Genomic DNA, 27776 nt, shown 5'->3' on the forward strand with positions numbered 1-27776 from the left:
ATAAACTTGGCTGGAGAGTGAGAAGGAAGCAAAGCGAGGCAGAAAGAAAGAGTGTGAGACCGAGTAGACCATTACAACAGTGAGGGCAAACTGAAATATAAAATTTTCAAAATGTAAGTGCTGTTTAAATCAGTATAAAAACACCATTTCTTTCTTTTAAGGTTTGGGTTAGGGATATCAAAATAGTTACTTCTGCAAGTATTGCCTACACAATACTAGGGGCCTAAATTCACTAACATTATTTTTCAATTAAAGGTATTTTGATATGTTAAAATACAGCGTGCTAGCGGATAGTTATGGGCATCTTTCATAACGATCTATCTGCAATGAAGTTCTGAAATAAATTACAATTTTACTCTACCAGCCATTACATTAGCTAATTCAACCCTGTTGAAATGAAATGCCCTAAAGTACATTAAGTACATTGAGAATACCATAATCTCCAAGGCTGAATCAAACATTACTTAATGCTAATATATCTCAAAAGTAGTTGCTTTAAGGAAGCTAGCATCAATTCAATAGTGGTGTTTTGTAACAATACATATACGGTCACTTGCAATAGGATCCTGACGGTACTGACATCCATTGTATTTGGAAGCCAATATGGTTACCATACATATTGCATAAACGTATCTAAAGGCAAACAGAAGACAGGACCTCTTGAGGGAGAGAAAATTACAAGTCTAAGTATGATAATAGTCACAACCTAATAGCAAATGATTTCTAAAAAACACGTATGCCCTATGCATTTCCGTTTTGTCCTATGAACAAAAGTTATGTTGTGACCTGTGTGTCATTAAAACAACATGTGTTATAGCCAATGTATTTACTGTGACCATTAAATAAAAAAATGGAGTACAAGATTAGAAAATTAAAAATAGGGCAAAAAGGACCTAAAAGGGGTACCTTAGCGAGTAAAATAATTACTGCAGTAGAAGAAGGAGGAAGGTGAGGCCTTTAGGAAGGCCATCTTTCAATATTAACCACCTGACCACAAATGAGGCAGCAGAGAAGGAAATCATCTAAACGATCTGGGAATATTTACAAATTTGGGAGGGGGCAATTTCCCAAAGATGGTGAAGGTAAGATGCCACACGTTTTTTGTCTATCATTCTGGAAAGACAGCGAAACTGTCTGAGACATTGAATGTGCTAACTTGTGCATGGTATGGTGTAGGTATGAAGAGTTCCATGAAGCTACCTTAAACTGTCAAGATAGATACTCCTATACTATTTGGAATTTGGACCCAAGCTAGGACTCTTATAATTTGATCAACAACATAATTCCAAAAAGTTCTCATGTCTTTCTTTAATATTAACATTATGGTACCTTCTTAAAATAAATCACTACCTGAAGTGTAGAGAGACACTATTAACACCTGGCAATCACATGTTCTAAAAGTGTGACATATTGCTTCTCACTTAGGGGATACAGCCCAGGATGAAAACAACTTTGTGACTTTCGGGCCGAAAAAGGACAAGATATTAAATGGCTTTCACACGAACATGACTGACTACATGTGGCATCTCAAAACCTAGGACGTTCAACCTCATGACAGTGCATAGATGATTTGGAGATCAGAGTCCAAATCGTTAGGAGTCTAGGAAGAAGTTAATCAGTGATGCATTCTACTTCGTAAAGATACCTAGCCTTGATTGCTCTTAACAACCCATTATATTAGTAGGAGAGACAGAAGATGATGTGGGGGGGATTATGCCCTAATAAGAGAGAGACTTTCTAGAGTCAGCGATAGTAGGGGTGGGTGAACTTCAGGTCGTTTGCATTGACAGAATCGCTTAAGTCTTTTTTTTTTTTAAATCTTAAGCCCAACTCCCAAACAAACTTGAGAGCAATTCCACATTTTAATATTCCATTATGGTATCCAAGAGGACAGTGGGAATGATCTCTCGCTGAAACCAAAAAAGAGAAAGGATTCAGGAGACCTTATTCCTAGGGAGAGAGGGTGAGGGCTAGAGGAGAGGCAGTCACTAGAGAGGGTTTATAAGTGAATCAACGGCAAAATTATTTTTAGTCCATCTCTTAAATTGAGATAGCTCCTCCCAGTTAACAATAAGGTGAGCTGTTCATAGACTCAAGGGCCTACACAAGGTTGCTCAGTTGCCATGCCTTTGACATCTCAAATCCCTTAGGGAATCAGGGGAATGTAAAGTCCTGGAAAGGGTCTGGCAAATGAACTAGACAATGATCGGTAGATTAAATATAAAAAGGCCTCAATTAAAGAAGTCCTGTTTAGAACATTATGCCAATAGAATTGGGACTAGCAAAAATGGTTCTCAGGAGTTGTTTACAATCCTGGCTGAATTATCTAATGGTAGTCAATTACAAGTCATTAGATCTACTTTCCAGAAGTAGATCTAATGACATGTTCCTCCTCTCCTTGCTTAATGAAGTTCTGCCATTACATGCTCTCAAACCATTACTCAGAACAAAATCATTCAGCTGTAAAACAGCAGCTGGCCACCTCCTAATTGGTGGTAGGGTAAGGTTTCCTGGAAAGGACGAATTTCAAATTGTTCAATGAAATTGGCCCAATCTGGACAGCCGAGCTTGTTCATCAGGCCTGCAATGTTCCAGGGTAAATGTTTGCTGTTTCCCACTAAAGCAGTGACCTCAGATGCACTTATATCGTCGTGGCCCAAAGAATCGGGGCCCTTTGCCTGCAGTGGAATGAATTGTTCCTCCCATTACCAAGGAGCCACAAGAATCATCATTGGGGCCCAATGATATCACTGAGGCAATATTTACTCCTGTGCCCATGCCCCTAATGTTGCACTTTGGCTAACCCATCGCTGGCACAAGTCAATCATTGGCATCCACATCTGATAAAGGCATAAACCTGTTTCGGGTTTTAAGTGATGGCCTCCACCATGTTCTCTCATTGTAGCAGAGGCCTTCTTCCATTAGACAAAGTAGGTCTATAAAAACAAGCCTAGCGGAACAATGTTTATGGCTCAACTTGTGCTACCATGCTTATGTCCAGACTGATTAGGCTGCAGTGCCATACTTGAATATTTATCATTTACGACCACACAGTCCCCTTCAATGGTTTTCGGATGAGTGGCCTATCCATCCAATTCCCCACACCAATAACATATCATCGAATTGGTGCATAGAAAAATCAGCATTACGGGCAAGAAAGTAGCAGACTTTATTCTTGAGTTCCAAATAGCCTTCTTCTTTATCATGGGAAAGAGGAGGTAGTCCGGCTAACACTGCCACATAGGGACAACAGTCAGGTGGAAGAGACAGGTGCGACTTGGAGCCCCTCCTAGACGGCTGCAGTTATTGGTCTTGCAGGTGTTGCCTACCCAGACCTTTGTGAAATCTTCCTCCCCAAATCCTAAGCCACTGCTTTGCTGTAGCTTGCTGAGGACGGTGAATTTTCCCCTGTAGCCATGGTTGAAGGGGTAGTATCGTGGGCACAGGAATCCCTTGACAGTGTGTAGCTCAACTTAGGGAACTCAGTCGTAACAATGAGGATTGACCCCACTCCGGAGGATGCCTGACTGGGTAATGGGAACGGAGATGAAAGGGTTATTAAGGTCTCTAATTTCAGTAATAAGTCTCTGCAAGTCCCTTCTAGTGTACTAATCTTATCCACTAACAGTGCTATTGCAGCCTTAACTACTCGCTCATTTCGTCAACGACCTAACCACAGCCCATATCAGTGGCCATGGCTTTTCTAGTTAAATTGATAAGCGGTGTCTGCTGTGCGACTGTTGTGACCGGGTCTATTTGCATACGAGATCGGGAGTGAAGACGGTATCAGGGCTGGCATAGATCATTTGTTTTTTTAGCCTTCTCATCAACTACTTGTTTCCGTTTTGTTTTTTTCTTCAAGACCACTTCTCCTGAACTAGTGGACACATTCTGGGCTATGTCCATCAGGAGCGCCCTAACAGGGTCCAACGTGGGATCTGATCCTGTGGAATCTGTGGGATCTGGGCTTGGTATGATGGGCAGCTGCACTTATGCTTTGGCTGGTCCCCCCACGAGGTCTGTTGGGGTGATACTCAACAAAGGGGCCCCCCTCAGAAGCGGTAAGCCCTGCCCTCCTATATCCAACGATAAACACCTCTGCACTAGATCTATCTCCCTTGCAACAGCGTTCACAGCTTGTGCCAGGAAAGCATCCAAAGCAAGTGGATCACAGGTAATGTCCTGCTCTCTGTCCATTTTACGCTTTCCCATAATTGTTGATCCTGTTGTAGAGTCGATAGACTTGATACAGTGGAGGACGTAGAGCTCTTGAGGAAAGCGCAATCCCACTGGGAGCTCTGTCCTTCACTAGGCAGTCAAGTGACAAGTAATGCACTAATGGCAGAGATGCAAGAAGAGCATTTGATAACAATCAATTGCAAATGGCAAATAAACTAGCAGAAAGCGCAGGCCCAAACCAATTTTAAAAGTCCAGTACACATGCCCTGGCCTTGTTGGTAGTGCCGCCTCCTCCCACACAGCTAAAGTTGGTAGCGATATGGAACAGTTGGAGCAGAAAGGGAGTACTTCAGCACAGTATAGTGCACAGTATAGTGCAACAACGGATCACTGTGTCACCACTGGGGATGCCACCTGCCGTGCACCCATGTCCGCCCGCTTCTAAGCGCAAACTGGGTACAATGGTGGGCAGCCAGACCAACTATAGCGGTGCCTATGGAGGTGCCGTTGGCTTTAAACTTATAACTAAAATGGTGATCTTGTGCTCAGGCCCTGTCAAACCCCACAGCAGTTGGAAATATCATGAGGACAGAGAGTGATTTATTGGAGAGTTCATGAGAAATGCGGCCAAAATAGAAACAACTCAAATATCTGGGCACATAAGATAACTAAGTCTAAGATAGACCCTATCAAAAAACACAGAACATTAGACACACTATTGTCTCAAAAACTTGATATGTTTTACAAAAGTACGAGGATTAGGATTTAAAAATCACTATCTGGGGGGTGTGGCCAAGATTGCGGCCTGAGAGGACGCGACACGAAGAGGCTCCTCGTCCCAAACCCCCATTAAATTATAATTGCATATTCTTTCACCCCCTACACGGTTTACAAGCTGCCTGCTTCGAGCGGAATACCTGTCGGGGGCCCTGGCGAGACCACACATGCCAGTTACCGGGGCACGGATCCATTGGCGACGGAGGGCGCTGCACCGGGCCGGGGAAGAGATCGCAGCAACCCGGCCCGCGGGGCGACAGTGGGTGGCGGGGCGACAGCAGCTGGCTGGGCTCTCCACGGCGGACTGGCCGACATCGCACCGAGGCATAGCTGACCCCCATCCGCGACAGAGGAGACGTGAAGCGAGGAGCGAAGATCCGGCCGGTGGTCGCCAGGCGGAAGCCACACGGAGTGAAGAGCGGAGCCAGGCGGCGAAACGCAACACCCGAGGCCCCGGCTTGGGCCTACTCGGCGGGAGACGTAACAGCCGTCGCTGGAGGCAGGCGATTCCCCGCACAGAGGTGAGGAGCGAGCCGGAGGGGCTCCCGGGGCCTGGAGCTCGGGGGGCAGGCACTCGAGCCCCCGGCCTGAGGGCCTGAACGGGGCCTAAAAGTTGGGGCCCTTCGGCACACAGCTACTGCAGGCCACGCCACGAGGCAGATTCAAGGCACGGCAGCTGCCGCACGGCCGCACACCCCCGCACAGGTCGGAAGAGAGTAGCACCAGGGGGCAGACGAAGGGAACAGGTTCCGGTGACGAGGGTGAGGGCTCGGGGGGCAACAATCGAGCCCCCGGCGATCAGCGGAAGCCCACCGCCCAGAGAGGCGGCAGTCCAATTGCAAGGGCACGGCTGCAGGCCCAGCACTGTGGAAGGCCAGACCGGGACCGCACCATTCCAGAAATGCTGGCTAAAGGCGCATCTAAAGGGGAAAAGAGCCCAGACAAACAGACGCCGTCGCCTCAGCTTAAAGAGAAGGACTGGGACGAGGGGGAGGCCCCTACAACTAAGTCGTTCATGGAGGCCCTATTCACTTCTCTTAGGGAGGACGTTCAAACCCTCAAGCAAGACATGGCGGGAGGATACAAGGAACTACGCCGTGACATTGACGGACTTGGAGAACGAGTGGCGGAGGTCGAGAACACAAGTGAAGAGGTAGAACTCCTACAGCAGGAAATTATCAGGCTCCACGAACAACACACGGATCTGCAGGCACACACGGAGGACCTCAAGAATCGCTCGAGACGCAACAATAGAAGGGTCCGACATGTGCCCTCTAAGGCGGAGGGGGAGAATGTCACAGCCTACCTGCAGAGTTTGTTCCGAGACATACTGGGGGAGAGTGAGGACTTTGTGATCCGCATCGACAGGGCCCACAGGGTGGGTCTGGCATGCCGAGCGCCTGCTCCCCCTCCGGACATCCTGGCCTTCCTCCCAGATTACCCACTCAAGGAGCACATTTTGAAGGCGGCGCGCCAAAAACTTTCCCTTTGCTTTCAGGGTCACACGAGCAAGCTATTTCAAGACCTGTCGGCGATCACTCTACAGAAGAGACGGGCATTCAAAGCGGCAACCACCTGTCTGCGCGACGAAGGGATCCCGTACTCCTGGGGACACCCATTTAGACTTATTTTCAAATGGAAAGGGGCCCTCCATCAACTTTGATCCCTGCGAGACACCTGCGACCTGCTGGGCATTCCCAATGAAGGGGACGTATCAGACAACGACTCCGGTATGCGGTCTTCTCAGTCGAAGCCCCCGCAGACACCAAGAGATGGCTGGCAGAGAGTGAGACGCAGACGCTCATCCAAGAAAGGTCTTAAACCGGACCCCGAGACCGTGGCGCAGGAACACGCAGCGGCGATACAAGAGGTCTCTAGGGACACGAATGCCGGATCCTGAAAGGACACCAGCGGGGGTGTTATCCTACACAGTCACAACGCCTTGATGGGGGGGGGGGGGCGGGGGGGGCCTCGGGGCCGCCATTGCAACATTTTCCCTTCACCCGAAACTCTACCACAGGCCTGGACTGAAGCTGTATAGGCCTGTATAGGCCTGGGACAATGTTCACCAGTTGGGGATTTACAGTTGGGGTTCGGGAGGGGCGGGAGGGAGCGGGACAAGGGGTGTTTATAGGGGTAAACGAAGTTGGGGTTCAGGATGGAGGGGGGGAGACCAGGAGGGGGGGTGGGTTCTGGTGGGTTCGGTTCAAACAGGCAGCAGGCGTAGAGGCGCAAGTTAGCTTCGGACCACGACACTGAGGGACAGAACGCACATCTCCTAATGGCTGACGAGTCCATCCAGGTTATTACCCTAAATGTTAAAGGGCTCAACAACCCAGTCAACAGAAGGGCAGTACTCTCCTATTTAGAAAACTCCGGGGCGGCTATATGCCTTCTCCAGGAAACGCATTTGCTGGCCAAAGACTGGCATCCTATGAAGTCCAGGGCTTTCCCGACTCAGTTTTACTCCTCCACCACAGAGAAGAAAGCGGGGGTGGCCCTTCTATTCGCTAGACACTTCAAAGGTCGGGTGGGAGATAAAGTGGCAGAAATCAAAGGCAGACTCTTGGCCTACACTGTTCTGGTTGGAAACTTGTCGATCACAGTGGGGTCCATTTACGCTCCCAACACCAAACAGGGGGCCTTCCTTAAAGGGGCGCTGTCAGAGGTCATGGGCACGGATACGAGGGACACTATAGTAGGCGGGGACTTAAATCTAGTTATGGACAACGAGAGAGATAGGTCGGGCCGGAGGTTTGGCGATTCAGGAGCACTCTCCACTGAAGGGAAGCTCTGGCTCACCAGTAGGGGGTTCCTAGACACATGGAGAGAGATTCACCGAACATCCCCGGGGTACACCTTTTACTCACACGTGCATCACACATATGCCAGGATAGATCATTTTCTAGGTTCTACAGAATTGCCCCCCATGGTTCAAGATATGGAGGTCGCCCCGGCGGCCCTATCGGACCATGATGCGGTGGTGCTTCACCTGATGGTCTCGCGTATACAGTCACATAAGGGTAAATGGCGCCTCAGAGAGAACTTGCTTTCCCGCAAGGGGGTCACGCAGCAACTTTCCCAGAGCATCACGGACTATTTAAGCCGAAACGATACGGGTGAGGTGGCCGTGCCAGCGGTCTGGGGGGCGCTCAAGGCGGTCATCAGAGGGGAACTCATTGCGATCTCGGCAGCGGACAATAGAGAACGGAAGGAACGCCGCCGGGAACTGGCAGAGCAAGTGCTAGAGCTTGAAAGAGTTCACTGTCCGACGGGGGCCCCCAGAATCTGGCGCAAGTTGAAGGCAGCCAGGGCGCAGCTTGCGAGCCTCGATTTAGATCGGGCGGAATACGCAGCACTGTGCCTCCGTCACACGTACTACGTGGGGGGGGGGGGGGACAAGACCGGCCTACTGGCTAGTAAACTTAAAGCAAAAATTGTCCGCTCCAAGATCCCGGTCATTCGCGCAGGAGACGGAGGGGAGCTCCGAGAGGACGACCGCATTGCGGAAGCGTTCAGGGCATTCTATGCCAAGCTTTACATGGCTGACCCGGCCTTGGATGTTGGGGCAGGGACAACATACCTAGCTGAAGCAAACGTAACGGCCCTCATCGAGGCGAATGCCCTGGCTCTAGATGCCCCCATACGCTTAGAAGAGGTGATTTCCGCAATAGCACGTCTTAAACCGTTGACGGCGCCGGGCCCGGACGGTTTCTCCGCAGGCTTCTATAGAACGTTCTGCCCGCTCCTGGCCCCAATACTAACAAAACTATTCAATTCCTTTCAGGGCCCGGGTTCGATCCCACAGGTGATGCTGGAGGCAGACATCATAGTCTTGCCGAAACCAGGCAAAGACGCATCCCTTTGTGCGGCATACAGACCGATCTCGCTCCTCAACCTCGACTTAAAACTTTTTACGGGAATTCTGGCCGCGAGGCTGGGCCCCTGTCTCCCAGGTATAATAGAACCGGATCAGGCAGGCTTCATACCTTCCCGTCAGTGTGCAGATAACACCAAGCGCCTGATGCATGTAATCGACAAAGCACATTTTAACGCTACAGACGCGGCCCTCCTATCCATCGACGCCGAAAAAGCGTTTGACAGGGTGGACTGGAAACCTCTAGACAAGACGCTAGCGAGATTTGGCATGGGTGACAGGTTTCGGGCTTGGGTGGCAAGCTGTTACACCCCGGGCAACGATCAAGGTGAACGGGATATGCTCCAAACCATTTGACATCCGACGAGGCACAAGGCAGGGCTGCCCGCTCTCACCGCTGCTGTTTGTCCTCTATATCGAACCTTTCGCCCAACACATACGGGACAACCAAGCCATCACAGGCATCAAATTTGGGGGTGAAGAACAAACTATCAGCCTTTACGCGGACGACATTCTTGTCGCCGTGGACAACCCTAGGGTCTCGATACCAGCATTTTTGGAGGAAATGGAGCTATTCGGGAGGGTATCGGGCTTTAAAATGAACGTCGGGAAGTCAGTGATTCTACCCCTGGGGAGCAACACCCGCCAGGCCAACAGAGGCTTGCTACAAATGGGGGGGTTGACCATGCAAATGGCACTGCCGTACCTGGGGATTGAACCGACGCCCACAACAGCCCAGACAGTCAAGCTAAATTACTCTATACTTCTAACACGCATTCAAGGGGATATTCTGAGATGGAAACAGTTACCGCTCTCCTGGCTTGGACGGGTGGCTGCTGTTAAAATGTCCCTATTGCCAAAGGTGCTCTACCTCTTTCAGACCATCCCGGTCACCCCCCCTATAGGCATGATTAAAAAGCTGCAGGACACCATACAGCACTACATTTGGGTCGGTAAACGGCCTCGGCTGAGACGCGACCTGGTCACGCGGGTACCGGCGGAGGGGGGGGCTAGGCGTGCCTGACCTGCAGCGATACTTCCAGGCATCACAACTGCGATACTTCTTAGAATGGTCCCGACCAACCTCCGAGAAACACTGGCTGTTCCAGGACAGGGCCATGGCGGGCATGCCACTCTGGAGAGTCCCATTTCTGGCGCGCCCAGACAGGCCGGCCTACATCAAAAAGTCACCCATCACCAGGACTCGCCTCCGGGTGTGGGAAACAGTGGCGGTCTCAAGGGGCCTTACGTCCTTTCCGTCACTGATGACACCCCTGCTGGATAACCCAGCGTTCCCGCCAGGGATGGCCCCCGGCTCCTTCCCACAATGGCCACAGACAGAGTGTAACTGGGCACTTATTTGATTTACAGGGCTTCATGACACTGGATGTAATAAGGGAAAAGTATGCGATTGACAGACCGCAAAACGTCCAATATTTTCAGCTTCGACACTGGCTTACCCATAAGGATACTATACCTCATGTGGGCCGCCTGCTTACACCATACAAGAAATGGCTCCTTACCAAATCCGCAGATAAGCGGGCGATCACTGAACTGTATAAGCTGCTGACCCCCCCTCGCCCATGTCTAGATCCGCGGGTCAGAAACAATGGGAGCGAGAGCTGGGGCGCACGCTCTCGTACAAGGAATGGCAGGACATCTTCTACCGGGCGCATAACACAGCTCGAAACATGGCCAGCCGAGAATCGGCGATCAAGGTGGCCTATTACTGGCACCTGACCCCGGATAGGCTGCACCAGAGCAACCCTAGACGAGACTCCACATGCTGGAGGGGATGCGGGCACACACGGACCATGCTTCACCTGCCATGGGAATGCGCTGAGGTGCAGGAATATTGGGAGGTGGTGCTCCGGGACATAGACTTGTACTTTGAGACGGAGATCGCCCGCTTCCCTGCATACACGATCCTGGGCCTACCTAACAAACTCATGTTCCCACTTAAATCACTACGGGGGAAACAAATGGGGCTGGCAATGGGGGCGGCGACACAACACATCCTCTCACTATGGGGCACCTCACGGAAACCCACACATACGGGGTGGCTCCACCGGCTATGGTACATAATGGGGATGGAAAGGATTCAAGCCTCTCTCACACAAACATCGGACACATTTAGAGAAACGTGGTTGCCTTTGGTCTCTCTGTTAACCCAAGAATTTAATGAGCTTACATGCCCAAAATATCTAAAAGTCCTTAGACTAGCGGATGAGTTCCACAAGACACCGGGAGACGAGGGAGGAAATGTCTAAATCAGGTCCGATTGGCTACCGTGCGGCAACTCAGCAGAACACACCGGAGGGGGAGTACGAAGGGGGGGGACACCGGGGGTGGGGGGCAGTTGGGGTTAGTGTGGGTCTCGAGGGGTGTTTAGACACAGGAGTTCCAATCTGCACCATCTTGTTGGGTATCACCCTCACCAGCGTACATGGACACATGACACCTATCCCCAGGGATCAGATCTCTAACGCAGGTGCCGGAAAGGGGATTGAAGGGCGCCTACAATGCTGTGATTGTCCAATTGTTACATTGTGCTGTCTCAATAAAAATTAAAACACATTTGATCCCCCAAAAAATCACTATCTGCAAAGGAAAAAGCTTTGTAAACTCAGAGGCCCCCAAACATTACATTAAAATTAACAAAATACAGGAGTTCTGCTTATTTCCATAAGACATATATTTTTAGCAGAGTGGTAAACATTTGTGTTTCTTGAAAGACATACTTGGGCAGTGCAGAAAATGGGATAATAAAAAGAAAGAATACATATTGAGTTAAATATTATTTAGGCAGAAAGAAGTTTCAGGAGAAAGAAGTCATAGTTTGTGGAAAATAAATCAACCAACATATCTAAATACTTTGTATGGGTCCTTACCTCTGCCATTAGACACCCCAGGATATATAAAGACTGTCCCCACATGTGAGGTAGTTTTCCCATAGGCACCCTTTCAACTGTGTGAGGATTCTCATATTCTTCATTCACCTATAAACAGGAGCAGTTGATTACATTTCCAACAATTTACCTGCACACTGTGCACATCACTTTCAGGGTTCTTGCACCAAAAATATCTTTACAAGAAGAAGCCAAGCAGGAGGGCTTAGTTTCCCATTTCCCATGGGCAAAGGAAGAGACTGCACTCGTTTCACCTGAAAACCATCTTTTTTTAAAACAACTTTATTTATTAATATTCCATCTAAAGACAGTTATGCAGTACATCAACAGAACTAATAGTCATGCACATGAAGGATGCATAAGTTCCTAATAACATTGCGTCATACATGATGTATACAGTTCAAGTAAGTGTCCGTACATACCTCCCAACACCAGGTCCATTCCTGAGAGTACACATCCATGCCTTACAGGTTGAGTTAAATTTGTATGTTTTTGTGTCAAGCCCCTTTCTCTCCTTTCCTCCAAGATTGTTTTGTTCATCACCCAGTCAGTTCAGCATTATCTGCAAGCTGCTTTATTGTATCTGGCCATTCTCTTACGGCCTCTTCCGCCCTTTCATGTGTCGAATCCTAATGTATTTTAATCGTAGCTCTTCTGCCAGGGTCCACGCAATCATAGCTTTAATCCATTACAAAACGTTGGGACCCCAATTTGGTAACAAATGTATTGCTATACGGTGCTTTGCAAAGAGTAGGCCTAGTGTTGATAATTTGTATAACATCCTTCCATTTTGAGTTTTCTTACAATGCTCAATAGGCTGCGAAGTACTGATGGCTGGAGGTGGAGATTTGTCACTTATTCAAGTCATGTCACCACCTCATCCCAGCCCCCCACATTTAGATGCATGCTGCAGCTGTGGGGCAGTGTAGTAGAACTCCAGGACAGGTAGACCCAGCCCACTAAGCTTCCTATCCATTTTCAGCACCTCTAGCTGGACCAAACTTTTTCTGCCTGTCCACACCAATGAAACTAAGATGCTATTCAACTCCCGAAAAGCTGATCTCGGCGTAGCATACATAGTAGTTTGTAGTTCAACTAGGCAGCGGGGTAGTAGCACCATCTTTGCCAGTGCCCTTCTCCCCATTATCGAGAGTGGGAGTTAGTACCAAAAATGTAGTGAAGCCTTAATTCCCTACAAGAACCTATTGGTAGTAAATTGGTAGTGTAAAGCAGAGGTATGAGTAACCCGGATTCCTAAATATCAGAATGTTCTAAGTTCCCAAGATATTCTGAAATCTAGTAAGTAAGGCTGGGAGCTACCTTCTAACCCCGACATAGGGTATAGCAATATCCTATTTCTGTAATATCTGCTTATTTATATGGAGGCCCGAAACCAGCACAAATGACTCAGATTCCTGAAGGAGGGCTGGAATGGACACCCAAAGCGGAGTCACAAACACAAGGGCGTCCTCCACATACACTGAACCGATATGCAGGGTTTTCCTAACCTCATTCCCTAGAGCTACAGCCTCAATCGCAGTTGTATGGCTAGGGGCTCCACTGCCAAGGGAAAAAGCAGTGGAGGCACGGGGCATCCTATGATTCATGTCTGTCTGTACACGCATGCCACCAGTTCTGCCCCTTGCCATCAGGTCCAAATATCCATTTAATTAAATTAGGACCAGAGCCCGGTCTAGCCAAAACATCCAAATGTATACTCCCAACCGAGGAAGCCAAAGGCCTTTTCAATATTAAGTGTCACAAGGGCACCTTCCAATAGAGAACTCTCCATGCACATCATGCCACGTCAAAGGCACCTAAGTTTCATCATTGTATTGAAACCCATGATAAAGCCACACTGGTTTGTGTATACGTGCCCCGTCTTGGGCAGGCACCCTGTGGCTATCGTCTTGGAAAGCACTTTTGTATCTATATTCAACGTGGGCAGAGGTCTGAAGGAAACAGGTTCCAGTGACTCTTTGCCAGGTTTGGCACCATGACTATTATGGCCTCCCCCATGGAGTACAGTAGAGTTGCTTTCTGATCCCAAAGCCATCTTGAAAAGAAGAAGCCAGGGAAGAGGAATTAATTCCCATTTGCACAGGAAGTGACATTACAGCGTTTTGCATAATCCAGCTCAAAGGAAGTGACATCACTACCACCCTTTCCCTTCTTTCAGTCAAATCCTTAGGGCATCCCACCACCTGGGCCTCCTCAGCACCGTGGCAGTAGCTACTGTGAAGGCAAACAGATCACCGCAGGCCTGGCAGCAATCTCTAGATGTGGTGGACGGGAGTCCGGCTAGTGTGATGGAAGTAATGTCCATTAAACCTTTGTTATAGTTAAGAAAACATTACTATTTCTATACAAACCAAAATTAAAAATACACAAACATTACAAATTCTTACGTTATTCCTTAATATTTATAAATTAAGCACCACCTTTATATCAATATAACTTTATTTATTCTTTGGCTACTAGCAAAAGTTAAACTACAGAAAAACGTAATTTTCTAAACTTATATACTTATACCTTTAATTTCGAATTTGTGCAGCACTTTAAAATAATTATAACATGTGCACCTCCATGTAAACTCTATTCAACTCAGTAAACATAGAATAGTGTAATGGCGTAGACCAGTGGTTCCCAAACTTTTGACTCCTGAGGACCCCCATTGAGTCACCACTGGAAGCCGGGGACCCCCAAGCAATTTGTATGAGTTAAATTTCAAATATTAAAACAGTAATTCGAAAAAAATACACACGTGTGCACACAAGACAAATACTCAAAGTACTAAGGATTTTGGGGCCAGATGTACGATCATTTCATTTGGCGCCTCGCAATTGGCAACATATTGCGAGTGGCAAATTGCGAGCCGCTAAATGAAATGTACAACAGTGTGTTTAGCACTGTTTGGGATTCCCAATGGGGTCGCAAATTGCGAGGTTCATTAATATTAATGAGCCTCTCGCAATTTGCGAACCCATTGGGAATGCCAGCCCTCCCAGGTATAGTGGCCTGCTGGGCTCAGAAGGCCACCATGTCTGGAACTGCTTTTAAATAAAGCAGTTTAAAAAAAATGCAGCCTGTTTACCATGCATTTAAAAAAAAAAAAATGAAACGTTTTCGTTTCATTTTCTAAGGGCAGGCAGAGGTCCCTGGGACCACTGCCTGCCCTTAAAAAATAATTTTGCATGCATTTGCAAAGGGGAAGGGGTCCCCTGGGGACCCCTTCCCATTTGCGAATGCATTATCATCTACTTGAAGTAGGTGGTAATTGTGAGTGTTTTGTGACCGCAAAACATTTGTACATGGTTTTGAGACTCGCTATTTGGAAGGGAATGCCCCTTCCAAATAGCAAGTTGCAAAACCTGTTTAGCGAGTCGCAAACAAATTGCGACTCGCAAAATAGGCAATGTACATGGCCCAATAGGTTTTTGCATGCACAAAGGGGTTTGCAAACCGGTTTGCGCATATAAAAACGGATCGTACATCTGGCCCTAGGTATTTTACATTGAAGTAATAGCCCCTCTGTCACAAGTATTTCATTTTATTTTAAAGCACCTCTCATACCATTGTAGGATGTCAAAGCACTTTACATCACACACATATAGAGACATTGAATCATACATGTAAATCAGTGTGTATATAAAATGTTTAAAGAGTGCTTGGTCTGAAAAAGCACAAACTCTGGATTCAGAACATAACACAGTGGCTAGCACTGACTTAAACATTAAAAATGTATTTCCACCCAAATAAATCATTCTAGCAGCATCATGATAATGAATAACTGGGGAAAAACATAAGTTACTAACTGGTACCATGCAGTTTTCAAGCAGCTCTTTGATGACAGTTTATAGGTCCCTCTGCTACATTACGATTGTCACTTATGAAGTGCACAGTAACGAAATAATCTCTGCGACCAAAGCAGTAACCACGAACCTATGAACATAAAATACTGCTTTTTAAAATGCATGTTACACGTTCTTTGCAGTAGGCACATTAACCCTCTGTGCTACATTAGTTAAGTCAAAGCTGCCACTGAACAAAACTCTCCTCACACTCCAGCAGGTACATTAATCACTGGTATTATTTTGACACTTTTATTGTTTGTTGCTGGAAAGCTGCTAATTATACAAGAAACTTTTCTGTGCTTTTACAACTGTTTCCTACGGACCCCCTGGGAATGTGTCACGGACCCCTGGGGGTCCGCGGACCCCAGTTTGGGAAACACTGTAGTGGCGTGGAGTTGACTGGAGTGGACTGGCGTACATTGGAATACCTTATAATAGAGTAGCCTACAGTGGAGTGGCATACAGAGGAGTGGCATAGAGTGGAATACCATAGAGTGGGATGCGTACAGTGAGTTGCATACAGTTTAATAGTGTAGAGTGGATTCGTGTACAGTGCAGCAGTGTACAGTGCAGTGGCATACAGTGGAGTGTGTTAAAGTGGAGTACAGTGGAATAGCGTAGAGTGGAGTGTTCTAGAGTGGGCTCGCGTACAGTGAGTGTGGTAAAGTGTAGTGGCGTATACAGTGCAATACAGTGGAGTTGCGTACACTGGAGTAGTATACAGTGGAATAGTGTACTTTGGAGTGGTTGGTAGAGTGGAATGACGCAGAGTGGAATGACGCAGAGTAGAATAGAGTGGAGCGGTATACAGTGGAGTAAGTTACAGTGTAGTGGCATACAATGGAATACCATAGACTGGAGTAGAGCGTTGTAGAGTAGAGTGGAATAGCGTGGAATGGTGTATGCATGTAATCCCGCAACTTCACCGGGCAAGATTTACAATATGGCGCCCAGGCTGAGGCAAAACGAGAGTGAGGGTAGCGGTCCAGTGACAGCATGGGAAGTGTCGTGGTCACGTCAAGAGTCGTCAACCAGTGGAGGAGCGGGCAGAGACCCTGAAATGGAGGAAGTAGAGGAGAACGCGAAACCAAGCAACGAATAAAGCAACCAGCTGACGGACAACATAAAGGGAGGAGAGACGCCTACCCTCCAGGAGACAGGAGGAGTCCCTGAAGATCAGCGGGAAGACGCAGAGCAAGTGGAAGCAGCGGAGCGACGAGGGATTCCGCCAAGAGGCAACGCCTGTCAGTCAAACCGACCTGGAGAGGAAGAGGGTGGTGAGACTCCCTCTGCCACAACCCTAGATGGCTGTGACTTACGACAAGTACCATTCTACAATTTCTTCACATTTGGCAGGTGGCGGTTGGGGCACCAATAGCTTTACACTACTTTCATGGTAATTGCACAACCCCTGCACTGGGTGAAGGAGACGGTGCACATATCTCTTGTTGCTGACAAGTAAACCGGATTATAGTTTTTTTTATCCAGAGGGACGCATACAAACCCCTCCTTTCTGACAGGACTCAAAGAGGAAGCAGAGGCAACCCCAGCACAGAACCAACACCTCCTGGCAGGAGAGAGAGATGCTCCGGATGTGCAATGAGTGAACTGTCACTATTGAGACTGTCTACAGCTTGTTGTTACCTGTTTATAACCTCCCCAGGACTATCCCCAGTACTCTTCTCCTTCTGACAATTAAAAAGACAGCAACACCCCATTTCCGCCTTGGCGTCCTGTATGACCTAGTGATCACAGTGCAATAATGTTGAGTGTTACTGATGTACAGTGTGGTGACGCGGAGTAGCATATAACGGAATAGCGTATAGTGGAGTTGCGTAGAATGGAGTGTTGTACAGTGGAATAGGTTAGAGTGTAGTAGGGTACAGTGGACTGGTGTAGAGTGGAGTGGCATAGAATGGAGTGATGTGCAGCATGATAGCATAGAGTGGATTATCGTAGAGTTGAGTGGTGTAGAGTGGACTGTTCTAGAGTGGAGTGAGGTACAGTGTAGTGGCATATAAAGTGGAATAGCGTGAAGTGGCATATAGTGGAATTGCGTACACTGGATTGGCATACAGTGGAATAGTGTACTCTGCTCGGGGTAGAGTGGAGTAGCATAGAGTGGAATAGCATAGAATGGAATAGCATAGAGCGGAGTAGCATAGAGCGGAGTGGCGTGGAGTGAAGTGCAGTGGAATAGTGTAGACAGGAGTGTTGTAGAGTAGAGCGGGGTAGAGTGGAATGGGGTTGACTGTAGTGCAGTGTAATATCTTACTGTGCAGTGGCGTAGAGTGGGGTGTTGTACAGTGGACTGGAGCAGTGTGGAGTGGCAGAGTAGAGTGGCAGAGCAGATTAGCATAAAGTGAATTGGTGTAGCGTGGATTAACGTTGAGTGTTACTGGCGTACAGTGTAGTGACAGAGTGGAGTGGCACATAGGAGAATAGCGTAGAATATATTGGTGAACAGTGTAATAGTGTGCAATGGAGTTGTGTAGACTGGAGTGTCCTACAGCGGTGAGGTAAACAGTGGAATGGTGTACAGTGGAGTGGTGCACAGTGCAGTGGCGTACAATGGAGTGTGTTAGAGTGGAGTGGCATACAGTGGAGTGGCAGAATGGAATGGCGTGCAGTGGATTGTTGTACAGTCAACTGGTGAAGAGTGGAGTGAGGTACAGTGTAGTGCCGTACATAGGAAGTGGAGTGGAGTGACCTATACTGGTTTGGCATATTTTGGAGTGGCTTACAGTGGAATAGCATACAATGGAGTGGGGTGGGGTGGGGTGGGGAGGCATAGAGAGTATAAGCGTACAGTTGATTAGAGTAGAGTGGTGTCAAGTGGAATGAGGGACAGTGTAATGGCGTACAGTAGAACAGTACAGAGTGGTGTACCGTGGAGTGGAGTAATGTAGAGATGACCAGGGTAGACTGTAGTGGCATGTAGTGTAATAGCATGCTGCGGAATGGCATACAGTGGAATAGCGTAGAGTGGAGTGGTACAGAGTGGAGTGGCACACAGTGACGAAGCGTATAGTAGAGTTGTGTAGAGTGGAACAATGTTCAGTGTTACTACTGTACATAGAGTCAGTGGCAAATACTGGATTGGCGTGGAGTGGAGTGTCACACAGTTGATTAGTGTAGTACAGCAGAATGGAGTTGTGTAGAATGGATTTGTGTACATTGTAATAGCATACTGTGTATTGCCATAGAGTGGAGTGGCGTATAGTGTAGTGGTGTACAGTGGAGTGTCGTAAAGTGCAGTGGTGTACAGAGGAACACCATACAGTGCAGTGTTTTCCCCATTAATTGTTCCATAGGAAAATTAGGCACAGCTACAGCCAAAATGGTTGAACAGAATTACTGGCTAGATCTTGGTCCAGAAAGCGTGTATTTGTGATATAGTGTTATTTCGTTCCATTCCTGCCATTTTAGAAATTGGGACTCAGTCTGCTCTCCTCAAAATAAGTTTAAACAATGAAGGGGTCAGGGTAAGGATGCCGTGACCACCCCCAACCCTCCTTTAGGGGCAAAAACTTTTTTTTATTTATTTACTGTGCTTAAAAAAAATCCAGCCCCCAGGAAACAAATTTAGGGGTAAGGGCATGTGGCCCCCACCTCAGACACGGTAATTGCCCTGGGGACACCAGCCATCCAGGCCGACTTAGTGACCATGTCCAGGACACCATTGTTTCCCTGCCCGCAAGACCCCAGAGCCTCCTCCTCACAGCCTCTAATGTAAAAATATGTTGTGGGGTGCCATAGGTGGGCGCCCCAGTGATATTTATTTAAAAATAAAATTAAAATAAAAACAGAAACAGAAAGCCAGCTCCTACAGTGTCTCATGGAAAAGGCAGCTTGCAGTGAGTCGCAAGGGCCAAGGCCCCCCCCATGCCCCCCCCTCTGTGGTCCCAAACAATAATTAAAGCAGTGGGTGTCCCGAGTGAGAGCAGGACACCCACAACAACAAAAATGAGAATAATAAATGAGCAGCTGGAACCATTCACTTATTATTCACTGATCCTTCGTCGGCTAATTCACTGATATTTTGCTACTGTAGGTGCCACTAATCTGGGCAGGGGTGCCACAATCATGTTTGTAAGTGCTGTGAAGGCTGCAGGGAATGCAGCAGCCCCACACAAATACTTAAATAAAATAACCCTATGTTTCTGGGGTATACAGAATAGGCCCCCAGGAAACGTAATTGCTGATTTAGGTATTCCCAGAGCTGGAGCTTTTGCTCTTTAGCTTGGGAATGCAGGAACCACTTGTGGTTGGCTTATGGCTGCATTATCTGGACTGAGGACCTCATTAATAGTTTGACGAAATAGGTTTTTCCTCAGGAAAGTACGACAGCTTTCATTAATGCACCCCCTCCCCACCTGTTCCCATTCCCACCACAACACATGCCTGAGATCCTTGGACCTAGTGCAAGAAGATCCCTGCGGAGCTTCCTCTCCGAGGCCCAGCCGCAACCCATGTGGGGGTGAGGATCAAGCCAGGTGCTGGGCACGCAGTTTGAGCCAACAGGCGGCTGCATCTGTCCCCTCCTGTATAAAAAATATGTTATAAGAGGAGAGCAGCGTATTCAGCTCTATCCAGGTCCCGGCTAGCTAGCTAAGCTCGCACATTTACTGCATACCCTGAGAGCCCTCCGTCAGTTTGTGGATCCCTTCCCTGCTTGGAAAGCTCCTCCCTTTTCCCCCTACATAGCGTGTTATCTGCAGAGGACGTGGCTATAAAGTTGCCCCTAGCCACTAGTTTAAGCGTTTCCCACAGGGATACAATGGAGGTTTCTTTGGTATCGTTTACAGCTAGAAAGTCCTCTAGCGTCTTAGTAAGTAATTACTTCAGGGCATTGGAGGTGTGTCTCTGAGCCTCCAGGAGTAGGATGGTCGAGGGGAGGGGGGAAATAGTAGAGTTGTGGTTAAGGCCGCATGGTCAGATAGCGCCTTTGACTCAATAATCCAAGTGCTGTGTGGAAGAAAGAAGGGACCCGGACCCCTAGAAGTAGTCTAGCCGGGAATAAGTCCTGTGGGCGTGGGAATAGAAGGTGTAGTCCGTTGTATGGGATTGAAAGTGGCACCACACGTCAACTTACCCCAAGTCATGTAACCAATGTTGGCCTCTGTTAGATAAAGCCCCAGTCTGTCCCTGCCTCTGAGCCGAGCGGTTCAGGTGGCCGTCAAACACAGTATTCAGGTCGCCCCCCCCAGGAGTATTTGCCGGTCCGGAGAGGATGTCAAGTCTGCCACTGCTTCACATAGGAATGTTTCCTGGCCCTCGTTAGGAACATAAATAGTGGCCAGCTTGTGCGTCCCCATGGTCATGGAGAGCACCAAAAGCCTCCCTTTGATCTCTGATACCTGATCTCTGATACCTTTGCCCTCCCCACCCCCGTAAAGGTGCGGGAGATGAGGATAGCAACCCCGCCCACTTAGTAGGGAGAGCTGTGGAAAGGCCTTAGTTCGCAACCTGTGTGTGTCACCGCAAAGTAGGTGGGTCTCTTGAAATAAATAAAAATATGGGCTTTGAAATTCTCCAAATAGGACAGGATAGCCCTGCGCTTGATACGTTTGTTGAGCCCTTTCACATTTAAGGTCAGGATTTTAACACTCATCTAGGAGGACGGTGGTGGCAGGATGTGCTGCAGGTGCGAGGAGGTAAATTGCGCCCACCCCGCATGGGGCCGTATGGGATCTCAGATAAGGAGGCCTGGCTAGGCAGTGGTCGCGCACATGCAGGGAAAACAAAAGAAGCGCAAAGAGGAGGGGAGGTAACCCACCAAATAAAATAACCAGACCCCCAACATAACAAGAACTTGTGTGTGGTGAAGGGAAGCAAACACTCAATGTCCGGAGTGTACAGCTCCTTGGAGAGAAAGTAAAGGGTACCTGTGGCCTGCGACTCCCCGCAGTCCCCCTTCCCCCGAGCAAAGCCCGGGCAAATGTCCAGAGTGTTCCCAACGACGGGCACGGGGGCTAGCGACAAAATGGCAGTTCTCTGCCTGGTCGACTCCATCTTCACTCCAAGGATGCTCCTGTGAGAGATGCCAGAACCGCCTGCCGCTCTCTGGAGATACGGCCACATGCATCAATGTTGCCGTTTGCGAATCCTTAATTGCGAAAATTAAGGAATCGCAATTAAGAATTCGCAAACGGCAATGCATGATTAATTCGCATTTTTTTTGCGATTTCTTATTTTTCCTTAATTGCGAATCACAATTTGCGAATCGCAATTAAGGAAAACCCTTCCAATTGATTCCTATGGGCCAAGAGGCCCATCAGAATCAATGGGAAGGCATTTACAATTTGCGATTATCAATTTGCGAATCGCAAATTGAAAATGCAATTTCACGGGTGCAGGGGTCCAAAGAACCCCTCCCTGCACCGCTGAAATTAAACTTAAGTGCAATTTACACACACACATGTCCCAAGGACATGTGTGTGTGTAAAATGCAACTTTCAAAAATGCATTTTTGTGCATGTTTGTAGATTTTCGGTAAATTAGCATGAGTTCAACCTCATGCTAATTTAGCACTTCCAAACAGCTAAATTGCAATTTAAAAATGATCATGCATTGCATTTAAGAAATCTGAAATTTCGATTTCTTAAATGCAATCGCAATTTTAGAAATCGAAACATGATTGAGATTCCTAAAATTGCGAAATACATGATGCATTCCAATTTTGATAATTGCATTCGCAAACGGCCGAAAATTGGGATTCGCACCGTTTGCGAATGCAATTACCGTTGATGCATGTGCCCGATAGTGTCCAAACAGGGTGCACTGACAGGCTAGGGGGCTTAATGGTTGTCCAGCCAGGAACACTTCGGCGTCTGGGAGTTTGGTTGTTCTGCTGCGGCTTGTCCGCTGCGGGTTCCTTGATGCCCAGACATTTGTAGGCGGCAGAGAGAGAGCGAATCTGCCTCAGCTCCCCCTTGAAGTGAAAGATTAGTCTAAAGGGGTGCCCCCAGGAGTACCTGATGCCAGTGTCTTGGAGATAAGACCTGATCGGACGGAAGGATTTGCGCTTGAGCAAGGTGGAGGCTGCCAAGTCCTGGTATAACATAGGCTTTTGACCTTTGTAGGTAAAGTCTGTGTAATGCCAGGCCTCGCGGAGGATCCACTCCTGTAGCTGGTAGTCGTGGACACAGGCCACGATGTCCGCTGGAGGAGCAGGAGCCACCCTCCTAGGGTCCACCCTGTGGGTGCGATCCAGCTTGATGGAGAATTCTGGGGATTCGCCCAGGATGTAGCTGAAGAGGTCCACCACCAGTGCCTCGATGTCGTTGTCCCCCCTCGCTCTGTGCCATGCCATAAATGCGGATATTGTTCCGCCGGGACCTGTTATCCAGATCCTCCGTGTGGGTCTGGAGGTCCAGGTTCTGTTCCTGCAGCTCGAGGACTTCCGGTTGGAGGCTCTCAAGTTCTTCGTCGCGCCCGTTTTTTTTCTCTTTTAGGGTGTTGATCCGTTTCCTAGGGAGTCCACATCCTGGCGTATCTCACGCATATCCGCCAGCAACTCGCGCTTCATGGTGGACAGATCCTCACGAAGGGAGGAGAAAAATGTGACTCCAGGAAGGATTGATTGACCGGAGCCTCTGGTCCCTCACAGCCTTCAGTCTCGTCCGAGTGCTTCACTGTGGGCTGGCCCTCCCCCTACGTCTATTTGAGCAGCTGGTCCTTCACCGATCTGGCCTTCCTACCTTTTTAGCGGTACAAAAGGGGGTGGTGATGGACGGAGCATCTGAATCAATCAAACACTCACACCCAGTCAAAAGATCTGGGTTTAATCCATCACCGTTCTTTAGCCCACTCTGCCACCCCAGTTCAGACATGGCTATATGCAAATCAGTCTGACCCTGTGCCTCATGGGAACAGTCCAGCCCGAACTGCCAAGCCATGGCTTCCCTGGACCGGAAACAAGCTTCCGAGGACCGGTTTCTGGCATTCCAGCCGTCTTCAGCCCGGCTTGCTTGAATCCAGTGGCAAAGTGAGCAAGGGACTCACGTCTGAGCATACCCTGCCACACTAACCTTTTTAGGCCACCATTGCACCGCAGCGTTAGTGGCTCCCGAAGCGGACACGGGCCCGATGTGGAGGACTCAGTAGGCGGGATAGTTATGCGTAAGGAGATGTGAGGTGTTGGTTGCTGGAGCTGTCGCCGTTATGGCAGTAGTACCCAATGCTTTGCATTCACCCAAAGCCCACCGCTGGGCCCCTCCGTCGTGGTGCTGTCCTGCCTCTGCCTCGCCGCCATCACCTCCTGGTGCAATCCGTGCTCGGGCTCCGGACTCCTCGGAGCCTCTGGAGTTATATATTTTAATTAATTAATTAATGTATTTATTTACAGAGCGCAACATTCATCCATAAGGATATCATGGAGCTAAGGAGAGCACATCCTAAGCGAGGAGCTCTAAGAAAGGGTCACTAGATGATAGGTCAGGATTTAGGGAACGGATGCATTTTGAGTTTTTTCAGAAAAACCAGGTAGTTGTCAGTGAGTCGATGTTCTAGTGGGAGTTCGTTCCAGAGTGAAGCCGTGAGATAGGAGAAGGAGCGACCACCTGCTCTTGAATTCCTGATACGTTTATCTTTTGCTCTGGCCTGGTGGCACGACCTCCGGTTCCGTGAAGGTACGTAGAATTGAACTCTATCTTGATGGAGTCCCAGCTGGTGTAAGAACCTGTGCGCATGACTTAGCAATTTGAATTTGGTCCTGGGAGCCTGTGGAGTGTCCTCATGCATTCAGATGCTGAGCTGTACTTGCTCTTGTTGCATACCAATTTAGCAGCAATCTTGAAGCTAGTGGGCAGGCGAACCCAGCCAAGCCTCCCCAACCTGGGCCATTCGTGCCTCCGAATGCGTTGATGCCCCCAGATGGACAGCTGTGCAGCTCGGGTCACTAAGGCCTCGCCTCCGGCGTGGCCTTGTGGATGGTGCGTGCGCCTCCCCAAGGCCTCGGAAGATCGCCAATGGCCGCCCCAAGGGTTCCCTTCCTGCCAGTCGCTCCAGGGGAGGCCTTAGCTGATGAAGCTGCCGCGCAGGTTCACTGAGCGGCTGATGCAGGCAATAGTTCTGGTGTCCAGTGGCTGCCAATGGTGGGGTCCACTCAGGCCTGCAGAGCCAGGCCTCGCGTAGTGCACGCGGCCTGGGCCCACTACTGCCGAAGCCGATGTGGACCCACTCTGCGTGCGGCTGGAGATGCCGCTCGAGTCGCGGTGCTGGGGCAGTCTCCCTGTCAGTCAAGGGGACAACCAGAGAGCATACTCAGGCGCCCTCCGCATCGGCCTCAAGCCAGCTGTAGTACTGCCACGGGCTGCTCCGCGTCAGCTCAGAAGCTACCTTCGGAGCTGGTATTTGGCCCTCTGCGGCCCCCCCGGAGTGTAGCACAGCCCCTCGAGAAGGCCTAGGCAGGCTCCGGTGACCCTCCCATTGCCGAAAGTGCAGAGAAAAGTCTGGCGGGAGCAGAGAGCGACACAACTGCGTCCTACCAACACGCATCTTGGCCACGCCTTATTTAATACGTGCGACCTGTCTTCTGTATACCACCAGGCTTCATTACACCCGGAATCAAAACCTTTAACTTATTCACTACCCCTTTTGGCACCCCCTGTTCTTGAGAAAGCCATTTGGATTGGCTTCGGTATTTCAGAGAATAATGCAGCACGTTATACAAGGAATAAGTAAGGTCATGTGTTTCCGAGATGATATTTTGACATATGGGTCCACAGTACAGGAGCATGATGTTAATCTACGCAAAGTCCTAAGGAAACTACAATAAAGAAAAGAAGGTGCAAGATCGGAGTCACTTCTGTGGATTTCCTGGGGCATAGCATCTCCTGTGAAGGTATTAAACTTAAAATCAGCCATAATGATGCTGCAAAAGATGCACCTGTCCCCACTAATAAGGAGGAAGTCAAATTATTTGTTGGGGCTACTGGAATGCATGTTGTAAGTTTGTTAAGAATTTTGCGGATCTCGTGCAGCCTATGAGAGATCTATTAAAAACAAAATGTGTAATTTGAGTTGAAGTCAGGACACACTGAATAATTTGAGAAAATAAAAAAATCAATAATTAATGCTCCGAATGAAGAAATAAAAACCTTCAAAGGGGTTCACTGATACATACACCTGATCCTTTAAACCAACAAAGAAGAAATTGGCACAGAAGCTGTAATATAAAAACAATGCATTTATTAACCTCACATGAGGGAGACTGCGTCATACGGTACCTTCAGGCCACTGTAGGAGGACAGTCTAAGGAGTACAGAGAACAGGGCCTTATATATGCAAATGTTACGTAGTCAGCATAAAACCAAGGGGAGGTCCTGGCACTTACAAGTATGGTTATTGACTAGTATGGGTATACAAAATTTGCTTGCTCAACAAAGTGGGAGTGGAGACTAAACTGAACACATCAGTAAGAATAGCCTGACAGTTCTATACTAGGAGCAGGTGCATTCTACCAGCTAGGCCTTTCTGAGCATGTGCAAGGCTCTGGAAGAGGGATAAAGCACATGGCTAACTAAGATGGCTGCCAAGAACAAAATGGCTTTCAGTTCATGCTAACAGCGATTCCTGCAATCTTAAACACTAGTATAGGAAAATTTTATACCAGGAACAAAACCTCTTTCTCAGATCTGTGAGGGTTCGGATATAATAATAGCATTTGCTTCAAGAGCGCTGCAGGATCGTGAAAAGAACTACTCCACAACAGAAAAGGAAGCCTTAGATTGTAACTGAGCAACAATCATTTTAAGTTTTACCTTTGGGGTTTACCATTTTATCTGAGAACAGACCATAATCCTTTGGTCTTGGTATTTTCTGCAAAAGATTTGGAAAAAACACACCAAAGAACCTTTTGGATCCCCAAAAAACTATAAAAACTAGGTGAGAGGAGCCTAGCGGCGGCTAAATTGCTAAAGCGCCATTGGGACGGCCTCTCTGTGACATCGTGGGTGTTCCTGCAGTTCTTGCCAGCTAGTAGCGTGCCATAGCGACAGTGATTGGGACCAGCCTTCCTCACTGGGGACAGCGGCGAGAAGAGGGCGGCCTTCTTGCGCCGACGGTGCGACCCGACAGGCCTACATCCCTCGGGGGCGGCACGGACGGGACTAGAGTGTCCTTTGGAGGCGAGCGGTGCCTGGCAGGGCAAACACCTGGGATACGCTGAATTGGAGAGGCGGTGCGGTGCTCCCGCATCTTCACGGGGGGCCTGCCTGCCCATCATCCTCGCAGTTAGCACACCCGATCGGCAACATAACGGCTGGAGCAGCTGATTCAGCCTTAAGTGCCCTTTTGCTCTCCTGGACATTGAGGCTGCGGCGCAACTGGATAGGGCACAGCTGCCAACTGGACACTCTTCACGAGAGCCCAAGTAAGGCCTTAGAGCTCCCGGCGCCTGACTGGAGGATTAGCTACGTCTTTGCCCACAGGTGTTTGCTCTGGCTGAGTGACCCTCCCGGCCTGATCTATTCTACGAGTCGGTTCAGCAACGACATCACGAAATGCTGGTGCAGTGGACGGGCGCGACCAGAGCTACCCTGTCTCCAGCTGGCTGACCGGCTCTCTATATGGCGACCTCCAAGAACCGGAAAGACAGGTCCGTCAAAGACTTATTTCTTAAACCTGGCACTGGGGGAGCAGACGCTATGCCGCAGACGAGCGGGGTAACTGACCGGCAAACCCCAACGGAGACCGATGGACCTGTCACACGCGATGTCCTGGAGTCACTCTTTGCAGATCTTATCAGGGAATTTCATGCCATGAAAAAAGACCTTACGACCGAGATCCGGGAAATGCGCATGGATCTTGACTCTGTGGGGGGGAGGGTAGATGACTTGGAGAATCAGACGGCGGCCAGGGACGAAGAGATGTCTCAGCTTTAACAGGAGGTGCTTCGCCTATGTGAGCAACATTTAATCTTCAAACCCACACGGAAGACCTGGAAAACCGCTCGCATCGAAATCCGGCTGGATCGTACGCACCAAGTGGGCCTCAGGAGGTCTGCAACAGCCCCACCGCCTGACATTCTGACATGGGTTCATGATTTTCAGCTTAAGGAGCGCATTCTGCGAGAGGCACAGTCGAAGCATCCTATCGAATTCCGCTCCTGCAAACCGCTCCTTTTTCAAGACCTAGCGGCCTCCACTCTTCAGAAGCGGCGTGATTTCCGGCCTA

At 48.7% G+C, this 27776-nt stretch overlaps 1 protein-coding gene across 4 annotated transcripts in view; it reads right to left on the reverse strand.

The window, feature by feature from the left end:
• PHKA1 (phosphorylase kinase regulatory subunit alpha 1) overlaps window positions 1–27776 on the reverse strand; it is a 1063236-nt gene that overhangs the window by 582418 nt on the left and 453042 nt on the right. For all 4 annotated transcript variants that reach the window (XM_078663812.1, XM_078663811.1, XM_078663813.1 and 1 more), the window contains one exon: window positions 11725–11832. In XM_078663812.1, coding sequence (XP_078519938.1) covers window positions 11725–11832 — 108 coding nt within the window. The remainder of the gene's footprint in view (window positions 1–11724; window positions 11833–27776) is intronic.

Source organism: Lissotriton helveticus, chromosome 10 (assembly GCF_964261635.1).
Source record: "Lissotriton helveticus chromosome 10, aLisHel1.1, whole genome shotgun sequence".
NCBI lineage: Eukaryota > Metazoa > Chordata > Amphibia > Caudata > Salamandridae > Lissotriton > Lissotriton helveticus.